This window comes from Asterias rubens, chromosome 5, assembly GCF_902459465.1.
Source record: "Asterias rubens chromosome 5, eAstRub1.3, whole genome shotgun sequence".
Classification (NCBI taxonomy): domain Eukaryota; kingdom Metazoa; phylum Echinodermata; class Asteroidea; order Forcipulatida; family Asteriidae; genus Asterias; species Asterias rubens.
This window is the reverse complement of record NC_047066.1, coordinates 5,752,749-5,775,789: the sequence shown is the minus strand read 5'-3', so window position 1 is coordinate 5,775,789 and position 23,041 is coordinate 5,752,749. Positions and strand designations below refer to the sequence as shown.

The 23,041-nt window shown below is 37.2% G+C and overlaps 1 protein-coding gene across 1 annotated transcript in view; it reads left to right on the top strand.

Moving 5' to 3' along the window:
• The window catches only part of LOC117290269, a 28,824-nt gene extending 11,209 nt beyond the window's left edge, over positions 1-17,615 (top strand). Inside the window, exons 3-8 of the mRNA XM_033771571.1 lie at positions 1,345-1,376; positions 7,221-7,409; positions 13,067-13,247; positions 14,396-14,556; positions 15,481-16,053; positions 17,215-17,615. Of these exons, the coding sequence (XP_033627462.1) occupies positions 1,345-1,376; positions 7,221-7,409; positions 13,067-13,247; positions 14,396-14,556; positions 15,481-16,053; positions 17,215-17,283 (1,205 nt within the window). The 3' untranslated portion in view covers positions 17,284-17,615. The remainder of the gene's footprint in view (positions 1-1,344; positions 1,377-7,220; positions 7,410-13,066; positions 13,248-14,395; positions 14,557-15,480; positions 16,054-17,214) is intronic.
• The last annotated feature ends 5,426 nt before the right edge of the window (positions 17,616-23,041 follow it).

The following is a 23,041-nucleotide window of genomic DNA, read 5'->3' as shown; positions in this document are numbered from 1 at the left end:
TGTGGGTGGGTGCGGGTGGGTCCGGTCAAACGTATGGGGCCTATAACAGTGAAAATCGAAATTCTGTTGGGGAAACGAAAGGGAAGACAAAAGAGCACACTGGACAAGATCTTCAACTTCATTTTGGATTAAACTAGAACAAAAGGTGTTTGTTTAAGCCAGGAAAGCTGTTGATAACTACTGGTGTTGGAGACCTTTGATCTAAAACATTTTTATTTTATTTTAACACATTATTTTGTTCTTCGGATCGGTGTGAAGCCATTCAATATGAAAATTGTGGGTGGGTTGCGTGGGTGTGTGTCAGGTCACATGTCAGGCCACGTCGTATATTACAACTTTAAAAAATCTAAATATATTAACATTAATTTACTAATTCTGAATAGTTCCTAAAGTGCGAAATCATGTGAGTGCAATAAATTGTTTTTGTTATTAATCCACCTCGAACGGTTTTTATATACTGCAGTCTTAATGCCTATATATTGATACCAAATTTGTTGTATTCATGCGGATTGCAAAAAAAAAAACCCGTTAAAATATACTAATTAAATTGCCTCTGCTCACAAAACGTACACTGATTCCACCAAACCCAGGTGGTCGATCTGAACTAGATTTCATATTTCCTCAATAACGATTTAGGTGCCAATAAAGGAAACCCACTCGCACACCTTTGTATAGCCCACCTTGTTGAGCTGTAATGGCTCCGCTTTTAACATCGGTCTCATCACTGTCACCATTACAGCCCACCTTCGATACATGTCTTAAACGCTAAGTTTTCAAAGACGCAAAATGCGATGTAGTTTGATTGCAAATTTCTCCCATTTAAAAAAGTCCTATACTACTCCAACATACCTCATTTTATTCCTTACATCTGTGGAATTACTATAACACAAACAGGGGTTACTAAATGATGACTTTGTCCAGATGTGATTGATTTGAAAATTGGTCCAAAAAAACGTGTACAAAAAATGTGACATGTTCTTGGGCGCCGCCATGTTTTAATAAAATGAGGTATGTTGGAGTAGTATAGGACTTTTTTAAATGGGAGAAATTTGCAATCAAACTACCTCGCATTTTGCGTCTTTGAAAACTTAGCGTTTAAGACATCTATCGAAGGTGGGATGTAATGGTGACAGTGATGAGACCGATGTTAAAAGCGGAGCCATTACAGCTCAACAAGGTGGGCTAACCTTTGTATAGCTATAAATAAACAGAATGTACGTCTGATGGAGTTCCACAAAAAGTAAACATAATATCTTCGATCGCATATCTTTTATTGTAAAGTGCTTTGTTTAAAAAACTAAACATTTATTTTATAACACCTATCTCATTTTTTTCTCTGTTCAGATTCTGTCCCCTCGAAAAAAGTTGAAGACGAGGTAAGTTTGTCTTTGACTAATTGAATTATTAATGGGTTCATAACAAGTAGTTTTTATGACAAACAAGTTACAACATGCTGCTTTTATATAATGTCTTGAACTTGAAGTGGTGACGATAAGACCTATATAAGAGATGTTCTGGCTATTCAAAACATGTACAATGTAGTACGTTCGGCCGAGATGAAACAATTACGGAAGTGTTTTTGTTGTAAATGGCCAATTGAAACTGCAGTTTCCGTTGGCATCTGTTCTTAAGCAAGCCCATTTTCAGCGCTCTTTATAATACAACTACAATCTGACATGATGAACAATCTCATGTCTGAAACCAAGAAATTACTGCATAAAAGCTTATAATATATACGGCATGTTTTTTTCTTGTAATTTTTAATATAAAAAGGTGAAAATCCCAAATGTAGTGTACATGGGGGGGGGGGGCACAGACATGTGGTACCCCTTAATTACGTCACTGATCGGAGTATAGGCTAGGCCTGTGATGTTTTAGAAGGAATACATTGTTCTATGATCGGAACGAATATCGCGGATTATCCTTTGGTGACCATTTTACATGGATTATGGTCGAGCGGTTTAAAAGATAAGCTACTTAAGAAAAAAAACTAACACCCAAAGGAGCTCACATTTTACAGAAAAGTGAAGTTGATAAGTTATAAAAGACTTGCCTATTACAGTGATCCCATGAGTATAGTGCCTATCATGCATGAGAAGGGATTATTTCTCGAACTTTCATAGTTTGATGGACGTTCGACGTTGTTGCCATCCAAAATTAGTGTGAGTTTATTAAGCCCTGTTAAAATTCAAAAATATGTTTTTGGGGTGTTATTTTTTTTGTGTTTACTGAATTGTAAAGCGAGAAAAAACATTAACCCGAGGAGAACACATAACATAACATAATTTGTATACACAAAAAGCTTTCGGAATAAATTATTTTAAGATTTTCCCCCGGCAAAAAAATGAATAAAAAAATGAATCAAAGCTTGAAACTATGTTATGCTCTCCCCTGTTAAAGCCATTGGACCTTATACAGAAAGAAAGTTCACAGATTTACAAATAACCATACAGGGTTTACAGAATTGGTGGGGAAAGACTTCCATTGAAATATTATTCCATGAAATGCTTTACTTTTTGAGAAAACAGTAAAACAATATCAATTCTCGATATCGAGAATTACGGATTTATTTTAAATACAATAATAATATTATGTCATGACACGTGCGGATACAAGGGTGGGTTTTCCCGTTATTTTCTCCCGACTCCGATGACCGATTGAGCCTAAATTTTCATAGGTTTGTTATTTTAAATATAAGTTGTGATACACAAAGTGTGGGCCTTGGACAATACTGTTTACCGAAAGGGTCCAATGGCTTTAAGACGATTTTAATTTGTTTAATCAGTTTTTAATGAGAAAGATAAACATTGCATTAATTCTGTCTTTATAATACACGACTTAAGAATAATTGATTAGAAAATAATATGATATTATTTGAAAAACAATATAGTTATAACTAGGGTCTCGATTGTCGGTCTTAATATCCACACTGATTTTAATTTTGATGAATTGCTAGAATTATTCATAATCGTGATGGAGTGGATAAGATGGGATGAGATAATGTCACGAAATTGCTGACGTTTATTATTACAATTATAGCCATCATGCAACTCTGTAGAATACGTGCGGAGATATTTGCTTTGTCACCTGAAGAATGTACTTTCTATGAACCCTTTATCCCGTGACTTAAAGGCGAAGTTTTGGCCCCTATATATATATATATGGTTTATTTGAACTGTTCAATTGTTTTAATCCCAATTAATGTAGACGTATACGACACCGTGGTCGTCTATTTATGTGAACATTTCATTTCAAAAGGTGGCCGCGTTTTTTTTTAGATATCGCCGAAAATCCGGAGCGAATTTTGTCCATGCAGCAGGAAGAATAATCTCTATAGGAATACTAAATCACTTCTCAAATTCGAATTGTGGGCCATTGGACTGATATTCCAAGAACCATTAGGATATTCTCCCTGGATAATTTTTTTTTGTATATTCTTTTAAATTACCACAATACTTCGAAGCGAAATAGTAATCCATAATGCTTTATTATAGAAAGCTGCTGTATAATATACGTATTGGGCTGCTACCCATAGTTTGTTTATTGCCATTCATTTTATTGGTGATTACCAAAAGTACAACCTTCCAACGTAATGCGCAGCGGGAGAAAAAAGTTAAATGTTTGTAATTGTATAATTAATTCTATACACTTAAATCGATGCAAATGATTTGATACACGTTGCTGCACGGCATATGATAACAGAAACAAAAATCGTTAGCCTGAAGAAGCTGTGTCGTCTGAAGCAGCATGGCATGTGGCAATAAATTAATTTAATTATTTATTTCGTTGATACTATAACCACCATAAATGAGCAAAGTATTCAAATGTTCAACACTTCTGCAAACTTTCAACCAAAACAAATTGTTTAAATATTTAGATTGTTGAATGTTATTTTGTGCAGTTTGTTACACACTTTGATATCTGTTTTTGCTTTTTATTCTTATGGGACAAGTCGGGCTGTGACGTACACACAAATACTTCTGTTCAAAACAAGTGTCGAGTTTGTCGAAACAAATGAAACAATCATGGGTTATATTTTCATTAATTAAAAGTTTGCAGAAATGTTGAACTAGGACTCAACGTCTGTTTATTGAATGCTTTGCTGACATTCCGCCAAAAAATACACAACAAAGGCAGGAAAAATACAAGCAAGAGCAGTTTGTTTATCAACCATAGAAAGGTCTATTAAGACCCCTTGAATTCGGCCGCCATATTGTAAAACATACGCATGAAAGGATTTCATTGGCCGAGAGTCGTGGGCGCACGTTTTCACTTTTCATCAAAGATGGCCGTCAATGACGTCATGAGCAAGTCACTATATTCAGCTGATTTGATCATGATAATGATAATAGGGGTTTCTCCATTAAAGCCAGGCAGATGAACAGATACACAATGACAGACATTTTTATAAAAGAAGAATAATTACAAATTTCACCACAGGAACAAAACTCACAAATAAAGGCATTTTTAAAGAGACATACCCTACAAAGTGAAACTTCTTCACATCAAAAATATAGTAATAATGATAAAACTAAGCTCAAAAATTATGACAGCCCCAATTTCATAAGAGCTGACGCTACCATCCCAGGGCCCTTTTTTATAAAATTAAGTAGACAATGCTGCTACACTCCTTCGCTATGTAAAATATGAGTGGGGTACCAGTTGCAACAATGTAAACTTTACGTAATTTTAGCTGGTGACCAGTTTCTGTTACGCAAGTTCGTTGCTTAGCTAATATTGTATGCTTATTTGTTTTATGAAATTGGACCCTTCTAGAAGTTTACCAGCCAAGTGCTGTCACCTTCACCTTGCAAAAGACTGCATGGTTTCCTGCATTTTTGTTTCAACTTCAGTCTATCAAAAATAACGTGGCTCAGTGTTTAAGCAGCCCTATTAAACTCGCCTCTCATCGCAGATGGTCATTGTGGTATAGCCTTTGCAATTGGTTATTGTACACCGCGTAAAGCAAAGTCTTACATTATCAATATTGTCCTTGGACCTGTAGAATGATTCCCGTCTGAACCTATTGTCAAATTGTGCGAAAACACTAAAACAGTTTCGTTTTCGGCGTTCTCTCAAATCCTTGACAACTATTTAGTGTCGTTGTTGTATGGTGAACTCTTGCAATGATTAGTGCAAACCTCAACCTATAATGATTACCCCACAAGGATACTGTGTACATTTGGGGCCAAGATTAATCTAACCAACTGACCATAAATCAAATTACATCCAATTGGACGAGCAGGTTATTTGTCGAGTAGACGGTAGGCCAACGTAATTGTTCTCGAGAGAGTCTCAAAAAACGTATATAATAATTTTTGTTGACAGACAGCACTGTACCCCTTGTGTATATACTCGTACATTACCTCTTTAATAGTGTAAAGGCACTGGACATGTTTGGTATATATGAAAGACAGTGTTCTTACTTGGTGTATCCCAACATTTTGCATAAAAACCGCCGGTGAAATTTAGGACTCAATTGGTCAACCCCAGTCGGTTACAAAAGAATGAAATTTAACAAACTTGTTATACAAATTAATGTGTGTGCTTTCAGATGCTTAATATAATAAAATGGCATCGGGCCCGAATCTTTTATTATTTGAGGGAGGGGTTACCTCTTTCTCAAAAACTACGTTACTTCGGAGCGAGATTTTTCTCGCAATGTTTTTTTTTTTTAAACAACAGCTCTCCATTGCTCATACGGTAAGTTTTCATGCTAACAATTTTTGAGTAATTACCAAGTTTAAAGTATACGAGTCTGAAGAGGTTATGTATACAATATATCATTTTCCAGTTGGAGCTTTCAAAGATGGCAGCTGCAAAACTTATCCACAGTGCATTTAATCCGAGTAGTGTTTCCCTCCTGCATTAAAGTGAATCAAAGGTGACACGCGAACACACTCGCCCCCATGCAGCCACATCAGCTACAATTTGATTGAATTACAAAGTGCGCCAAAAACGATCATAAACATCCAAAAGCTTGAAGTAATGTCCCAAGCGATTTCATCACTGGTTTTAGTACACCACTGATGCACTCAAGGTGGTTTTACATAAAGACATGGCATTATAACTGTGTGATACAATATTGTGGGAGTTCCATAGCCGTAAATGACTGCAGTTTATTTTTTACTCGTCTTCATGCAGCCACATCAGCTACAATTTGATTGAATTACAGAGTGTGCCAAAAACGATTATAAACATCCAAATGGAGAAGTAATGTCCCATGCGATTTCATCACTGGTTTTAGTGCACTACTGATGCACTCAAGGTGGTTTTACATAAAGACATGGCATTATAACTATGTGATGTAATACTGTGGGAGTTCCATAGCCGTAAATGACTGCAGTTGATTTTTCGTTGATTCAAATTTAATCCGAGTTAATTGGAAACGTCCACAAACCACTTAAGGCAGTATGCAGAGAAAGATACAGTCCTCTGCTGTTGGATTAAGTGAATAGACGCAGCGGAGTGATTTCAATGCATTGTCTTAGGATTTTCAAGCATTCTTTTTTGGATGGGTTACATCTCTTGATGGTATTGTGACTCAAGATTTCCTCGAAAAACAGCAGTAGGCCGCTACACTTGCTATTCTTATAAACTATACGGAAGCATTCGTTCTCAAATTGATATAAACGGGAGTGTGTTATTATCGTCCTGCAAACTATCCTGAATTGCTGTCATTTTAAATTAAGATATTAACAATTATTTATTAACCAAAATGGACACCAACTATAATAGATGGCTCAGTTGGTATAGAGCCCCTGCACATTAATCCGGAGGTCGTTGGTTCAAATCTCGCTCTAGTCAATTTATCTTTGCTCAACCCTAAGTTCATATTTCATGTGACACGATGAATATGCCAACGACTGTTACATTTTAAGGATACAAAATAATGAATTATTTTTGGGACCTGACAATAAATCGCAAACAGCAGTTACGTAATCAATCATGCAATTTTATACAGAGTGTTTTGGCGTTTATAAATAATTTATTGCTCGTTTATCTGGTATAACGCGAAAGCATTTTATGTCTTATGTTTTTAAAACATCATCTGTCAAAATTTGTTTGGAGAAAAAAAGTATTAAAAAAAAATTTAAAAAAAATCCGTGACAAATCGGGCGATGCAACTTTCAATTATTTTGTCTTTTCCCTCCCATAACGATGTGTCTATTATTACACTATTAATTTATAGGGAAAAAAACCACTTTTATTTTGTGTAGCTGCTGCAAAAGAGTCACGTCTTTACTCTGACAGAGAGCGAGATAGAACGCCAGGTATTCCAGCTACGATATCACAGCTGGGACGATGCGTATTACAGACTTGGGTCCACAACGGCCGCTATTCAAGGCTGGGACAATGGCGTCTACGCAGCCGTCAATATCCACAGACAAGTACAGGAAGACGAGATGGTAAGGGTTGGGAGATTATTGTCCATGTTGTTAATTTGTTTGTGGATGTCTTTCGGTTAATGAAACTAAAGAATTTCTCAAGCGAAAACCTGTAATAGAGTGTAAGAGTTGAAGAGGAGAATGGTTGGAGAAAGTATTGTCCACGTTGTTAATTTGTTTGTGGATGTCTAAAGAATTTGAACTCAAAAGATCACTGCATACAGAGAGGAGATGGTGTAACAAGAAGGATTGGGGAAATTGTTGTCCATGTTTTTAATTTGTTTGTGGATGTCTTTCGGATATTAATGAAACCAAACAATTTCTCAAAAGATCACAGCAGCAAAATAACCCTGAGTATAATAAGAAAGACTTGATGAAGACGTTGAGAGAAGAGGGTCAAGTAAGTTTTCAGTTTTAATTAATTGAGGAAAATCATTTGGGGAAGCCCATCCCTCACCATCAGGAGGTTGAATTCAGACGGAGTTTTCAAACAACATATCACGTTTTCATATATTATAGTACTTTCTTTATTTTGTCCATGAGCAAGCTGTTTGTAAAGCGTCTGGAGCGCCTACTGTAAAAGTTGATAAAATTTACAAATCGTGATTGCCACAATCTATAACAAAACCCAAATCCATAGTTTCATTTGTTGATGTTCACAGTTGGGTGGAAACTGTATATATTAAAAATACCGGATAAAGTGGTGGATGGGAATTAACTTCCCCTCCTAAAAGAAGTGGTGTGATGGGAATTATAATTTCCTTCTTTTTAAAATAGTGGACGGAAATTAACTTCCTCTCAAGTAGGCCTACTGGATGGGAATTAATTGTCTACCTTAAAAGTATTGGATGAAAATTAATTTCCTCTCTTTAAAACAAAGGTGCTCCCTTTAAGATTTGTCGATCAAGGTTCAACATTTACCAAAGGCAAAGTCCAGCAATTGTGATTTTCTAGTGGTTCTGTAAATAATGGGTGGTGGTCTAACAAACTCAACATCTTATACTTGCTATTCTTGATCTTCAGTAAAACCTCAAGCTGAGAGTCTGTTTGCACTGCTATTGTAATTATTCTCTAGTATTGTTAGTGCATCCGTGGCCCCATTAGTGCACTTGTCCATGTACGATGAAAAAAATTGCGAAAATAACCAGAGAAGTTCAACAAATTTTGTCTTGTGGCAAACACGGTCTGTTTATTGAGCGATTACAATGATCACTTAATATCACTCACTTGCCAGAGTTGGGGTTTTTTTTTTACCGGAGGTAAGGTTTGGCAGACGGCATGTTTTTAGCTCTGTCTCACACTGATACACTAAAAGCATACATCATTATAACTCAATTAAGTCAGTGGGTAATTGTCATGGCCAACGCATGCGTCATGTGATGCACTATAAACGTGCATTGTTAACATTTAAATGCATGGCCACAATGCGCAATTATGTTTAAAAATACCTCTGAAGAAAAACCACACAAAATGTATGTTATATAAATATCTCAAGGGAAATGTACACGTGATTAATTTATGAAAAGAGAATGTTTAGGTAGTTTGGTAGACAGTTATACGTAATTATAGGAAACGTGACGTTGTCAATGGTTTCTAAGATAACAAATGTTGAATCAGCAAATTTCCATTAGGACCCTTGTTTTATTTGGTTATGATTTTAGTAAATGGGTGAACATAAACTTAAAGGCAGTGGACACTATTGGTAATTGTCAAAGACTAGCCTTCACAGTTGGTGTTTCTCAACATGTGCATAAAAGAACAAACCTGTGAAAATTTGAGCTAAATCGGTCATCAAACTTGCGAGATAATAATGAAAGAAAAAACACCCTTGTCACACGAAGTTGTGTGCGTTTAGATGGTTGATTTCGATACCTCAAGTTCTAAACCTGAGGTCTCGAAATCAAATTCGTGGAAAATTACTTCTTTCTCGAAAACTATGGCACTTCAGAGGGAGTCGTTTCTCACATTGTTTTATACTATCAACCTCTCCCCATTACTCGTCACCAAGAAAGGTTTTATGCCAATAAATATTTTGAGTAATTACCAATAGTGTCCACTGCCTTTAAGAGAAATATGATTTAAAAATGTAAACTAAGTGTATTCACTCGGGGCCTATATGCAGCATGGTGGATGGATAGTCAATGAAAGAAGATTGACGATTAAACTTGAATGTTAAGTCCAAGATGGAACAGTGTGTTTGGAACTATGCTAACTGGACAGCAACTTTGATATCTTATGAACATGCTGAGCTTGGAAAACTTCAGCTTGGATTGGATTATTAGCCAAATTACCATCAGATGTACTGTTCATTATCGGTACCAGACTAAATGTTGCTCAGCAAAACACTTTTTAAGTATGTTCAAGTGATTCAACTTGATCAGCAGTGCACGTGAATGCTTTGGTCAAAAATATGTCTTTAACTTTACAACCGATTTCAAATAGCAGCTTGGAAAAACTTTAGCTAGCAGAAACAGATTACCAACCAAAAAAACACTGAGACACATTGTTCATAACTGGTACCAGGCTAATTATTGCTAAGCAAAAAAACTCTTTAAGCAACATTTTCAAGCTTTACAACTTGATCCAGTAACTGTGTGATGATATGGGTGGGTTGTCTATATGCTGTCCCTGATTGTTGAATATAGTTCTAAATATCTTACTAATATTGTTGTACAAAATCTGCCTGATTGCAAGATGCAAAAGTTTGGCAGCACTAGATTTGTAACCAATGCATAACCGATACGGGTATCTCGCCCTATCCTAAAAATGCATGCAGGTCAAGTTATGAATGTAATAACTAACGAATGTAATATCTATTCTTGTAGATTCAAGAGCAGGATAAGGTGTCATGTGAACACTTTGAGCAAACCTCTTGTGTCATCACATAAGAATGAAATGATACCCTTTCAGCATACACAAGCTCAATTTCAAGGCATCGACAATTTACACACACAGGCCTGCATGTATGCTTTGTTTTTTAAAAGAGCAAGGGCACCAAGGCATTTTCACCGTGGTAAAGGGCACCCTATATGAGGATTTGTCAATTTCTACAGGAACATTTCAAAGACACCATGGGCAATGACCAAAGCCTAAAGGGCATGGAGGCAACCGCCTTCGTTGCCTCTGTGAAGATCAGGCCTGCACACACACGTGCTATCATCAGGCATGATATTCTGCCTACTTTATAGTCTTCTTTCCATTTTTTTTTTTTTGCCCTTCGAAAAAAATCAGCAAATTCGTGAACTGGCTTTTTAATTTTTTTTAACTTGTCTGAACTTTGTAAATTTGCAAAAAAATAATAATGGCCACAGCGAAAGATTTGTAGTGTTTTCCAGTTTTCCATGGAACTGTTCTATTAAAAGAAGAAAAAAGACCACGAGGAAAACAGTTTCTAAGCTGAATAGTTAAGTATATAACTGAAGGAAGCAGTCATGGGAACAATTAGTTTGATCAAACTGATTTATAAATAGATTGAAATCTGCTTAACTTATTCAATTAGCCTAGATTAAACTATAATATGCCTTATATGATTAGTGATTATAACAAACAAACCAAAAACTTTATTAAATTTTTTTTATCTGAACGTTTGCATTTTAGAAACTTATCGCCACCACTAATTATCCCTTGAAATGATTCCATCTGCCAAAATGTGCGAGAACATTTTCTTTTAACCTATATATTTTTTTTTACAGGTTTTCAAAATATTGATTTACCATATAATCAAAATAACAAATGAATAGTGCGAAAAATTCCTGAAAAAATACAATGTTAAAATACAAAAAGTGGAAACGTGACGACCTTTAAATGTGGATGAAATTGTCACATCGATCATGAGGGTTAATTGAAAGTGTGATAAACTAGTCTGGTAGAAAATTTGTCGGAAGTGTTATCAGCAGGAACGGGCCTGTAATACCATGGAGCAATTAGTTAATTGCTTTATGGTAATACACATGTCAAAGTTAATCACAATCAAAGTGAGGTTTACGGTATAGCACCATGTGTAAATCCGTTTCTTTACTTTTTCCTCCTGGAGATGTTCAGAGAGTATTGATGGAAACGTTGAGTTGCCACCCACTGGTTCTTTTCAGTATACAAAACAGAGATTGACACACTCGCGCTAACACAAATCTCACCATACTCCCACCATGCAGAGTTTCAAATACAACATGCCATGCACATAATGCAAAAAACAAACCCAAAACACATGCCTTCTATACCATCAGCAGTTTATTCTTTGAGTTTTCTATGTGTGTATAGACCTTCATCATGTTGCACAGCCATCTTGTTTTTCTTCCATTCAAACCAGATACCAAACTGAGGCTGGAAGGGCAGTCTGGTGTCTTTTTGTAAGTTAAGATTAAGACTGTCAGTGTCATTGTGTGTATAGGGAATCTTACAATGATGGCTGCAGTGTCGGGCATGGAATTACCTGGAGGCCATGACCTCTGTTAACCCTGGTCTTGGCCTTGGTGCCCCGTCAAATGTTTCCTATAGACATATACAATTTTAAAATGGAAATGGCGCCTCTCAAAAAAAATAATTCCTGCCTTCATGAGGCTTTTGGAATGCACATGAGTTATGCTGACTGCCAAAACACCCTAATCCCTACCCTCACTCTAAATTTGCAGTCACAGCAATCCGCCATTGAACTACATATCTACGTCAGATCACAGACAGCCTTAACACAGGAATTATTGCAAGGTCTTGGAATTGGTTTCTGTAAGTACTGAAATACAAATATCGAGCATCAAAAGAACTGCGCATTATCGCATGATATCTGATAAGACGTTTTGTTCAATCTCCATGGAAAGCCGTAGCACGATTCAGTTCAACCGTAGCATCTGGCATACACAACATGAAGGCATCCCTTTGAAGGTTGTTGGTGCATATTAGCATGGTCACATTGGATTACACATTCAGTATCTGCACCTTGACCATGTGTACTTACGTCACATCTTTGTAATGCATCTTCCTTCAGGGCTGATGATCAAAGGGTTGAAAAGCTTTTATGATTTATGATGATTATGATCAGAGAGGAGTTATAATTCATAAATAATTTCACACATGAAGATATTTTGAGTGTAGCCATTTTGAAGTAATTTGGCAGACACTATAGGCATGCACTGTTTGGTTTGGGTGTATACCGACAAACTTACCCAAACCTAAAGCAGTGTCGTGTCCACCACTATCTCAGAATGGCTTTGGTGCACATGGTCGACCAGTTTAGAGCATCAACATCAAGTTCTAGTGGTTTAGTTATCAGGTTGTGGGTTTGAATCCTGGATTATCCAGGTCATGACACTTGTGTCCTCGATCCTTCACTATCTAACTGCTTCACTTCATCATGGGGGTATAAATGAGTACCTGCGAGCAAAGAGATTTATATTGTGTTTGTTGTATCTTTCCTCGCCGCCTCCCTCTAGGACCCCGGTTCAAATCACGCCGAGAGCACTTTGTGGATTGGGTTTTCAATCCTTCTATTCCCTGGTGTAATTCTCTGGGGTTTTCCCTCCCACATCTTAAACTTTGTTTCTCTTCATTGGCTCTTGGCTCGTATATTGACTAACTTTGCTTTTCTTGGATTTCTTGGACTCACAACAAGAATTGAAAAAAAAAAAAAAATAACACCTATAACAAATTCTTTCTTTTTTCTTTCTTTGTGGTTTCAAATTCTGCAGGTTTATCTGACGAGAAAGTCTGGTCACCAAGAGGCATCCATCAGCTGGAAGGTTGATCTTATAGACACTGGTCTGGTTGTGGACTCCATCCAAGCACTCACACTCAGCAGAACTCTAAATGGAGGAATAGTCACCTATGACATTGTCAGCCCGGATGCCAAACCAGACATTGAAAACCTAGGTTTGTAGACTGATTTTCTGAAAAGTTCCGGTATTCTGCCACCACTTCTCATTCCTAATAAAGTAGTATCTAGTTTACTCAATGAGATAAGTGAAAAAGTGGTGACAGGATTTGGAAAGTTTTCCTATTTTTATTTCAAGTAGTAAGTGTCTGAGTCGAATTTGAAACCTTGCGACCTTGAATTTCATTCTTGAAGGGGCACAGTAATTTTCCTCTGATCACAAGGGGCACTTCTATGTGGAAAGATAACTTTTGTGGAGCTTTAAGCACAGGGCACCAAGGCAATTACTGTGTGCAAAACAACAAAAGTGACAATGCCCATTAAGTTTTCAAACCCTTCATTTTCAAGTTATAGTATTTTTATTTACAATTCGTACACTGGTGAGCAAAAATGTATTTCCTCACAAAATATGAAAGCCAACAATCCAACACTTGTAGCTAAAGTGTCCACTGCACAAACTTGGAATGCAACTGAAATGGCATAATTTGGTAATTCTGAATGTGAAAGGGCCTCAATGTATCAACCATGCAGACTTCCAGCCGCTGAAGTACCCTACAACTCATTCTGCCTGTCAAATTATGCCACACCTAGCACTAGAACTGTATGTAGATCACTAGTTCATGATTTGACTACCAAATTGTGCATCACACCAGAGTATTGACAGCTGTAGAATTACATTGGTTTAGCCGTGGTTACACTGTGGATCTTTTATTGCAAGATAGATGTTAAATTTGCATCGGAGATAAAGAAAACTCATTTTTGGTTTATTCCCGAGTTCTGTGAAAAAAATCACAGCCATCATAGCTTCAGAGGGTCAAAGCCACTTGGCCTCAAAAGCTCTAAAAAGAAAGAGACACCAATGCCAACTGAAAGGGCAGCAAGGCCATTTTCAAACTTTTATTTGTTGATGACTGTTGTATACTTTCCTATGATTTCAGGATGGTGGTTAACTTTCCAACCCATATTTATTTTATTGTCGCTGTTTACATGCTGTGCAAAGACTAAAAACACTTGTAAAATACAGTAACAAAAGACCAAAAAACTTGTAATTTAGCCATCGTAACTCGGGTGGGATCATATTTATCTTTACCAATCCTGTATATTACAAAACTGTTCCTATTATTTCTGTTAATTGTCTACCCTTCAGGGAGGGTGACCAACGGCTGGCAGACAATCTACCTCATTGCTTATCTGAGCGGTGACTCAAGCCATGGTTGCCAAGAACAGACTCAACTCCTTTACCAAGATTACCTTGACGTCAGTGACGCTCCCAACACCTTCCCACTAGATATATTAATAACACTAAAGGTAACAATGTTTTTCTTTTTTTTTACTGTTAAATTTCGATTGTACATGTATCTTTAAAGGCACTGAACACGTTTGGTAATTGTCAAAGACCAGTGTTCTTACTTGGTGTATCCAACAAACCAGTGAAAATTTGGTCTCAATTGGTTATTAAAGTTGCGAGAAAATGAAGAAAGAAAAAACACCCTTGTTCGGGACGAATTTGTGTGCTTTCAGATAGGAATAAAAGACTTTTAGCTGGAAGTATTTTATTATTTTAGTGAGAAATTACCTCTTTCTCAAAAACTACAATACTTCAGAGGGAGTTGTTTCCCACAACGTTTCATACTATCAACAGCTCTCCAATGCTCGTTAACAAGTAAGTTTTTAAGTTAATATTTGTTTTGAGTAATTACCAAACTTGTACCTTCCCTTTAATTGTACAAACTGGGACCCATTGGAGATCAATGGCCACCCAGTTGAAAATAATATTTTGTTTTTACCATACACTTTCAGGCCTGTTTGCTTCGTTTTTAAAGGGAAAGCACACCAAGGCATTTTCTCCTTGATAAAGGGCTACTTGAGCATTTCAAGAGCACCAAGGCAATGACCAGGGGGGGCATGTAGGCAATTGCCTTCAATGCCTCCCTGAAATATACTTTTGTGTGTGCAGCAATGTATACTCATTTTAGCGACGGGTACTGCAACAGATAAAAGATCAACATTTTGCGTTGGGAAAAATGTTTTATTGGATGTTACCCATACACTGATGTGTCTGTAAAGCACAGTAGTTTCAGACTCTCAGTGTTCCCCTCAAGCCCTGTGAACAAAATCCACACGCATATTACTCATGTGGGATTCGAACCCACAAAGCGCTTGTATACAGCTCTCCACATAGAAGATTTTGTCAAAAGCATTTCCTTAATTCATGATTCCCTTATTTTCCAGCCACTGCAAGAAAATCTATGCACATGCGGAGGTCAACCAGTGCCATTCTCACAGGTGAAAATAGAACAGGACACTCCTAAGATTCACACAGCAACAATAGAAAATTGCACATGCTATTTCCCTCAGCACTCTCCAAATATAACCCAGGATGTTGCTACCAGTCAACAGGGAACAATAAAACACCTCGATACTGCACTATATGACAATGAGGACACCGGTGGTAGTGCACCTCTTAGCATTGTGAACCAACATGAAATCAGTCTTCCTGGTACCCCGGTACACAGAAAACACTACGGGCGAAAGTTAAGCCCAGGGAGCCACCGGAGTCACAAACTAAACAAGAAGAACAAGATTCAGAATAAAGCAATAGCGCCCTCGTGGGACAGAGCGAGTTATGACAACTCGGGGATGGATTCGCCCACGGATGTTTACGAGAGCAATAGTGTGAAGGACGGGAGTGAGCCGGAGTTAAGAGTGCTGGAGGAGGGTAGCCTGGAGATGCTAGAGACGAGAGAGGGAGGAAGGTCCAAGCTTGCTTGGTCAGACGGAAGACGGAAGGACATTAAGGCACCGGTAAGTACTAGGCTTGATTTTAAAAGCAAGGCCCGATATTTTGTTTTTGGGAAAAGTTTAGGGATATTTCTTTGAGTACAAGGTTTTACCCAGGTGTAGGCTAGTCATCAATAGACATTTCATGCTGTTTGATCACATTTTTTTCTGATTTTTCCCAAGAAAAAACAAAATTGGAAATCAGACAGGCAGAATAGCCTATCATGCATGTACATGTAATCGGTAAAAGTTTAGTCTTAAAGGTATAAAAATAAAAAAGGAAATCGGCTAGCATGAATTACTTTCTACAAAGTTTCTCTATCTACGCGTAATGATGACGTGTAATTTTGAGAAAAGACAGATCGATGAAAACTGTACAGTTCAGCAATCTGGAAGAGGCTGTCAAGTATTTTATTTTTTCTTCTTTAATGAAAATTTAATTTAGGTATGGGTTATTTCCTTTAAACCACCCACCTCTAAAAATGAAAAGAAAAAAGAAAAAAACAAAAACCTAATAACAAACTTAAACACTAAATGGTCCTTCAAGGTAAACAGGCACAATCTCTTCCCAAAGAAAAACGATATAAATAGTAGCCTGTTCTCAAATTACATTATGCTATTTCTGAAATCAGTAGAAAAGTAATCTTTCTGATGTCAGTATCATTCTGGAATCAAACGTAAAGCAGGTCAAACCTGAGAAAAGACACACAAAATTTCCGATTAATGCAGATCAGTGTTAAGAATGATACAATGGATTGTGAAAACCCAATAAGTGATGTAGTGTTAATCCTCGGGGCGTTGGGACATTGGACTGCATACGAATGTTTCGCTACTTTTCACTGCATAAAACATGCTTTTACTTTTTCTGTTTTTCTTTTCAATCCACTGAACTGCAAGGGTTCTGCCAACTGATTGAACGATTTGTATTTGTCCTTTGATCAAGACGTTGGGCTGCATACATAACATTGTCACTGATTACTGTTTTATTACTATACCGTTTTGCTGTACACTTTTGAATGGTGAATCAGTGTTTGTATTTTTCTGTTGTATTGAGCTATGCATGATTGGAATACATAAGATTATATTGCGACAACCGATTAAAGGCACTATTGGTAATTACTCCAACAAATTGTTAGCATAAAAACTTACTTTGTAAACACTCTTTTTGTTTGCTCTTTGCTCCAGGTGGTCGCTGAGGACACACACAGTACAAGGAGACGCTTTTGCAAAGGATCCATGTGCACGATATCATAGAACTTTAGCCAAGTCGGTGATCGCAACTATCAATGTCATCCTGCTGTCTTTCACTCCTAAATACAGACTAATTTTCTTTTACGTGAACTGCCACAAAACATGTATGACACGAACCACAATTGAGACCTTAGTGAATGAAAATGCCATCAAGATAATCCAACGATATGGCAGCATCACACAAACAATGGCCTCAAAGTGGTGGTTTAATAGTGACACAACATCCCTCCATACACATCGCCAAACTAAGTCAGCAAGCACAATTTACTTCAGAAAATACTTAAAAGCAAACTATGGTGACCTCAGCCCAGTGAATGAATTTATCAGCGAGAAAATTCAACGAGCTAGCATGGAGCTAGTGCAAAGCGGTCGTTTCAAAGTGACATACATGTAACATCTCTTTGTATATTTAGCCACGCAAAGTCATCAAACACAATTTTCATTAGGAAATACATAGAAGCAAACTAGGGTGACCTCAGCCCGCTGAATGAAACTGCCAACAAGAAAATCCAACGGGACCGTCTTCTCGGAAGCAATTGAGCCAACACAAAGTGGTAGTTTCAAATGCAATTATTCAACACAAAGTGACACAACATCCCTTCGTACACTTCGCTACTCTACGTAACCAAACACAATTTACTCCAGAAAATACTTAAAAGCAAACTATGGAGACCCAGCTCAGTGAATGAATTTGCCAACGAGATACTGGAATAAGCCTGACACTTCTCCACTGAGGCAATAGAGACTACAGAGAGTGGTAGTTTTCAAAGTGACACAACATCCCTTCGTACACTTCGCCATGCTAAGTCATCAAGCACAATTTACTGCAGAAAATACTTAAAAAGCAGACTATTGTGACCTCAGCCATGGGATTGAACTTGTCAATGAGATGACCCAACGGGCCCTGAGACACTCCAAGGAGGCTATTGAGTCAACACTCTAGTCTCCTCATTTTAGAGGCGACGCATTCATAGCCACACTTTGTCATCGAACACCACTTATTTTAGAATACTTGTACTATCTGTTCCTCATTTTAGAGGCGACGCATTCATAGCCACACTTTGTCATCGAACACCACTTATTTTAGAATACTTGTACTATCTGTTATCAATATAAATCCAGGCCGGATACTTTGTGGAGGCAGCAGAGGAAATTGCCTGTTGCCCCCTGGTTAGTGCCTTGGTGCCCCTTGAAATGTCCCAATAGAAATTTACTTAATACATTGTAAATGAATTTTCTAAGAAACACAGCCTAATACTCGCGTAATTTTGTTTACGTTTCGACTAGTTTCACTCGTCATCCTCAGAACGAGGCACCACCAGTCGGTTGGTATTTGGCTGTGTTTCTCAGAAAATTCATACCAGCCTGATGAACTTCTTTCATGATAGAAATTTACTGTTTCCTCATAAAATAACATTTCCTCATAGAGGTGCCCTTTTTTTAACAAAGATGTGCCCTTGCCCTTTCCAAAATGAAGCAACACATGTAAATCACAAGAGTTGACATCAGACACATGTAGTACAACAAATTGACACATTGGCTTGGGTGGTCGTCTCTATTATTCTCCTAACATTCTTGCTGACAACATTATCACTGTCATGGCAACAAGCTGAAAGGTTCTTAATCCCTTTTGATAATGGTCCATGTTTGAGGAAAATTATATCGAAGGTTGACATTTCGATTCTTATACCCCACACAGATTCGTTGAACAACAATACACACAGATGTGAACTGCCCCAGTTCTAAAACTATACACATAGGGTAACCAAACACTCAGGAAGGTATGCTTGGATGCATCCAACCTACATAAAATGGATTATGGTAACATTATTAACCTGATTATTAATTCATTGTGTAAGGAAATGTTTGTGTATTTTGCAAACTTTTCTAAAGATCTGTGTGTAAAGCATGACCCATCCACCCTCCTGTACTTTCCCAAATTTCTGAACCCTGTATTATTCCACTGATAAGAGTACTTTTTAGTGCACCAGAAACTTGGCAAATGTGAAGAACATTTTGTTAACCTTTTGTTAAGAGGCTTTTTGAAGATTCATCCTGCATGTTTTACTCACAAACTTCAAGAAAAGCTACTGCATTAAAAATAGAATTTGTATATTTTGTAAACAATCACTTTGAGAGAAGGTTTACTCTTTCTGTGCCAGTGTTTTTTTGTGTTTTTAACCTAAAATGGCCAGCTTTTTAAAAAGAAAAACTAAAAAATCTGTATGAAAAGGACGAAATGGTCTTTCTCACCAAACAAACTATATGTTGCTGATTTGTGTTTTTTCTTGGTACATCCCGAAAGTCAATAGTATTTCTTGAGTGATAATGCCCTCTCATTATGAACCACAGTAGGCCTACAATTTCATGTATATTTTATGGGTCATACATATTCCATTGATGACATTTTCTGGGTATACAGAAAATCCACAAATACATTAATGGGCAATGACGCTTTCAGAATACATAAAAAAGATCGTGGCTCTTTTGTATACAAGTGATGCCACAGGTCACAGACAACGAAGAAATTTCAGAGATGGGAGGAAAACCCCTAAAGGGAAAACTCAAACAGTCGGGTAGGGACTGGAAAACCCAATCCACATACAAGGCTCAGGTCCCCGGAATTGAAACTGGGGTCAACGGAGGTGGAAGGCAGAGACAGAAACCACTGAGCCAACCCGACTGATGCATTTGGCTTATTAGGAACAAGAACGCAATTAGTCATCCTTCCTTTCTGTCCATCAACCTCTCATTTTAAATTTTTCATAATCACATTATTGTTGTGCAATAAGCAGTAGAAACAAAGTGACAGTATTCATTGAATATTTGATCGGATATTTTGCCATATACCATATTTACCTTATTTAATAACTTTAAAGGTTTTCATTGTGCAAAATGTTTTAACAGTATAATGTTATAAGTTATCACACAAGAGCGAGTGGAATACGGAAAAATATAGCGTTTCTGCGTCCCGAGGCCGAAGGCGGAGTTGGATATGGGACGCAGACGCGCTATATTTTCCGTATTTCCACGAGCGCATGTGTGATAACGTATTTATCTTTAAACAAACTTGGCGCATGACATAGAACACACAAGATGCAGGTAGTGGTATTAGCCGTGCAATATAGGTTTATATCACCATTCCATTCTGCAAATCTGATTGGAGGATTAGCGCGTACTTGAAGATAATGACTATTATAACAACAAACCTAGAGGTTGATATTAAAGGCAGTGGACACTATTGGTAATTACTCAAAATATTTATTAGCATAAAACATCTCTTGTTAACGAGTAATGGGGAGAGGTTGATAGTATAAAGCCTTGTGAGAAACAGCTCCCTCTGAAGTGGAGCAGTTTTCGAGAAAGAAGTCATTTTCTACGAATTTGATTTTGAGACCTCAAGTTTAGAATTTGAGGTCCCGAAATCAAGCATCTGAATGCACACAACTTTGTGTGACAAGAGTGTTTTTTCTTTCATCGTTATCTCCCAACTACGACGACCAATTGAGCTCAAATTTTCACAGGTTTGTTATTTTGTGCATGTGTTGAGATACACCAAGTGAGAAGACTGGTCTTTGACAATTTTCCAATAGTGTCCACTGCCTTTAAAGCAGGGTTTGAAATACCCGCTTGACATTGGTCACCAGCCAGAGTCCAGCAATTTTAGCATTGGTTCAGTAACCATCACTAAAGGTAGGGTCATTGCTGGTTTCTGCCAATGTAATGCTGATTTAGGCCTATAAAGGCAAAATTGTTCAAAAATACAATCACAATCAACTGTGAAAGTTTCTGTTGAATGCAGCACCTACTTAATGAGAAAACAGAAAAAAAACTGTCACTATGTTTTCATCAAGAACTTTGAATCATCCACATTTAACAAGATGAAAATGGGTACCAACCACACTTCTGGCCATATTGAGAGCAGTCATTCAAACGGACACCACAGATATTTCAAAATATCCATCTTTAGCCAATCTTTGGAGATTCAAACTATTCGATATACTGTTATTGATTTCTAATCAGGGGGCACTTCTGATGAAATCATTTTATCAGGATGCTTATTACCATTTTTATAACAAGTCAGCTGTCGGATAAAAAAAAACACATTTGCTGATTTTGAGTCATAACCATAGTTTGCCCTTACACATTTTAAGTGTGAACATCTAGTAGTTTCCCCAATACATCTTTTTAACTATTAATTGATTGGTAAAAGCCACTTCAGAATGTCAGCCGCGCATGTCTATTACTGCTGACAACGGAGTAACGGACATGCGCCACTGACATTCCGAAGTGGCTTCTACTCATTCTGATCCTAACCAACTCAGCGAAAACTTAATGAAAACTATTTTCCTGTCCAGTGTAAATGTTGATTTTAAATGACTTGTGGTCTTGCTGTCTTGAGGAGATTTTCTTTAGATTTGAGTGCTGTGCTCGTACAAACTCAATGCAACTTGAGCATACATGAATGACAAGTATGATGTTACATATTTAAGTGAGTTTGGTAACAGAGGTGTGCCTGGCGAGTGATGACTGGATGGTGGTCACATAATGGTCTTTGAAAAAGCACAATCTGTCAAACCATGTTTCAAAAAAAGTAAAGAAACTTGTAAACTAATCTTGCAAACTGAAGTTTTGACACAATGAGTGATCAGTCTCCAACTACATGAATCACCACATGCCTCACATTGCCAAAACTGCTAGTTTGAGGCCCATGCTTATGTGGAGGGTAGAGCCATTTGCCAAAAATGCTTCAATGTGAGTGGTAGACTGGGGAAGCCACCAACTGTGCTTAATTTCTGCAATAGACCGGCAAGTCTTGCACGTTAAAGTGCCCAAGTTTATCTCCTTCACACGTTAAAGCAATAACGTGGGACCAAGTTAGACTTACTTTTATGAATTAACTGTATTTAAATATATAAAAAAAGCAACTCTGCAATAGTGTTAAGTTTTTGCTCTGTCTTTATTCTGACGATGACCAACTTAAACTAAATGATCTAATTTATTAATGTTTACAAGTTGAACCATTTTGTCGCTCATTTTAAAATATGTATTTATTATTTTGACAATTTTGAGATCCAAATCCAATGAAGGATAACTATAATGGGCACTACGTGTGATTATTTTATTTATCATGTTTTCTTGTTAACTTGTTTTACATTATGAAAATAATGACAAAACTCATTGTCTTAACTTCAAAGTTGCCGGGAAACTAAACCGTGTTAAAAAAAAAAAAAATAACAATATTTTTTTATAAGATAAGATGTACAAAATTAAAAGGGTCTATGGTTAAAACAAAGGATGACTTGACTCTTTGTGTTATTTGATGTTGAATAATTTACAGTGTTCGCCAGTAACCCTCCAATAAACAGATACTACAGACTGCCATAACGTACCTTCTGTCTGGTAGTATGTGGAAACCCCATGGCTTGTGTGTACTGTGGACTTAAGCTGTGTTCCCGTTGGACCTTTTTTTTAATTTTTAAGTACCACGACTTTTCTGTAGAATGAATTAATTCAAATGTGGACGCATGGTTAACTGCCCTCCCTGTCAACTTACTGCATCCATGATGTAAAACTAACAGGCAGGCAGAAAGACGTCCTGGAAGACTTCCGCGCAACCAAGGTAATTTTTCAGGGTCACTAAAAAGTCCAATGGGAACACACAGTAGAATTACACTAAAGCCAGTCACGGTAACTTATCTTTCCGCGTGGCAGCGGTAGAACAATTCCAATGGGAACAGGCTTTAGTCTACACAGTCTC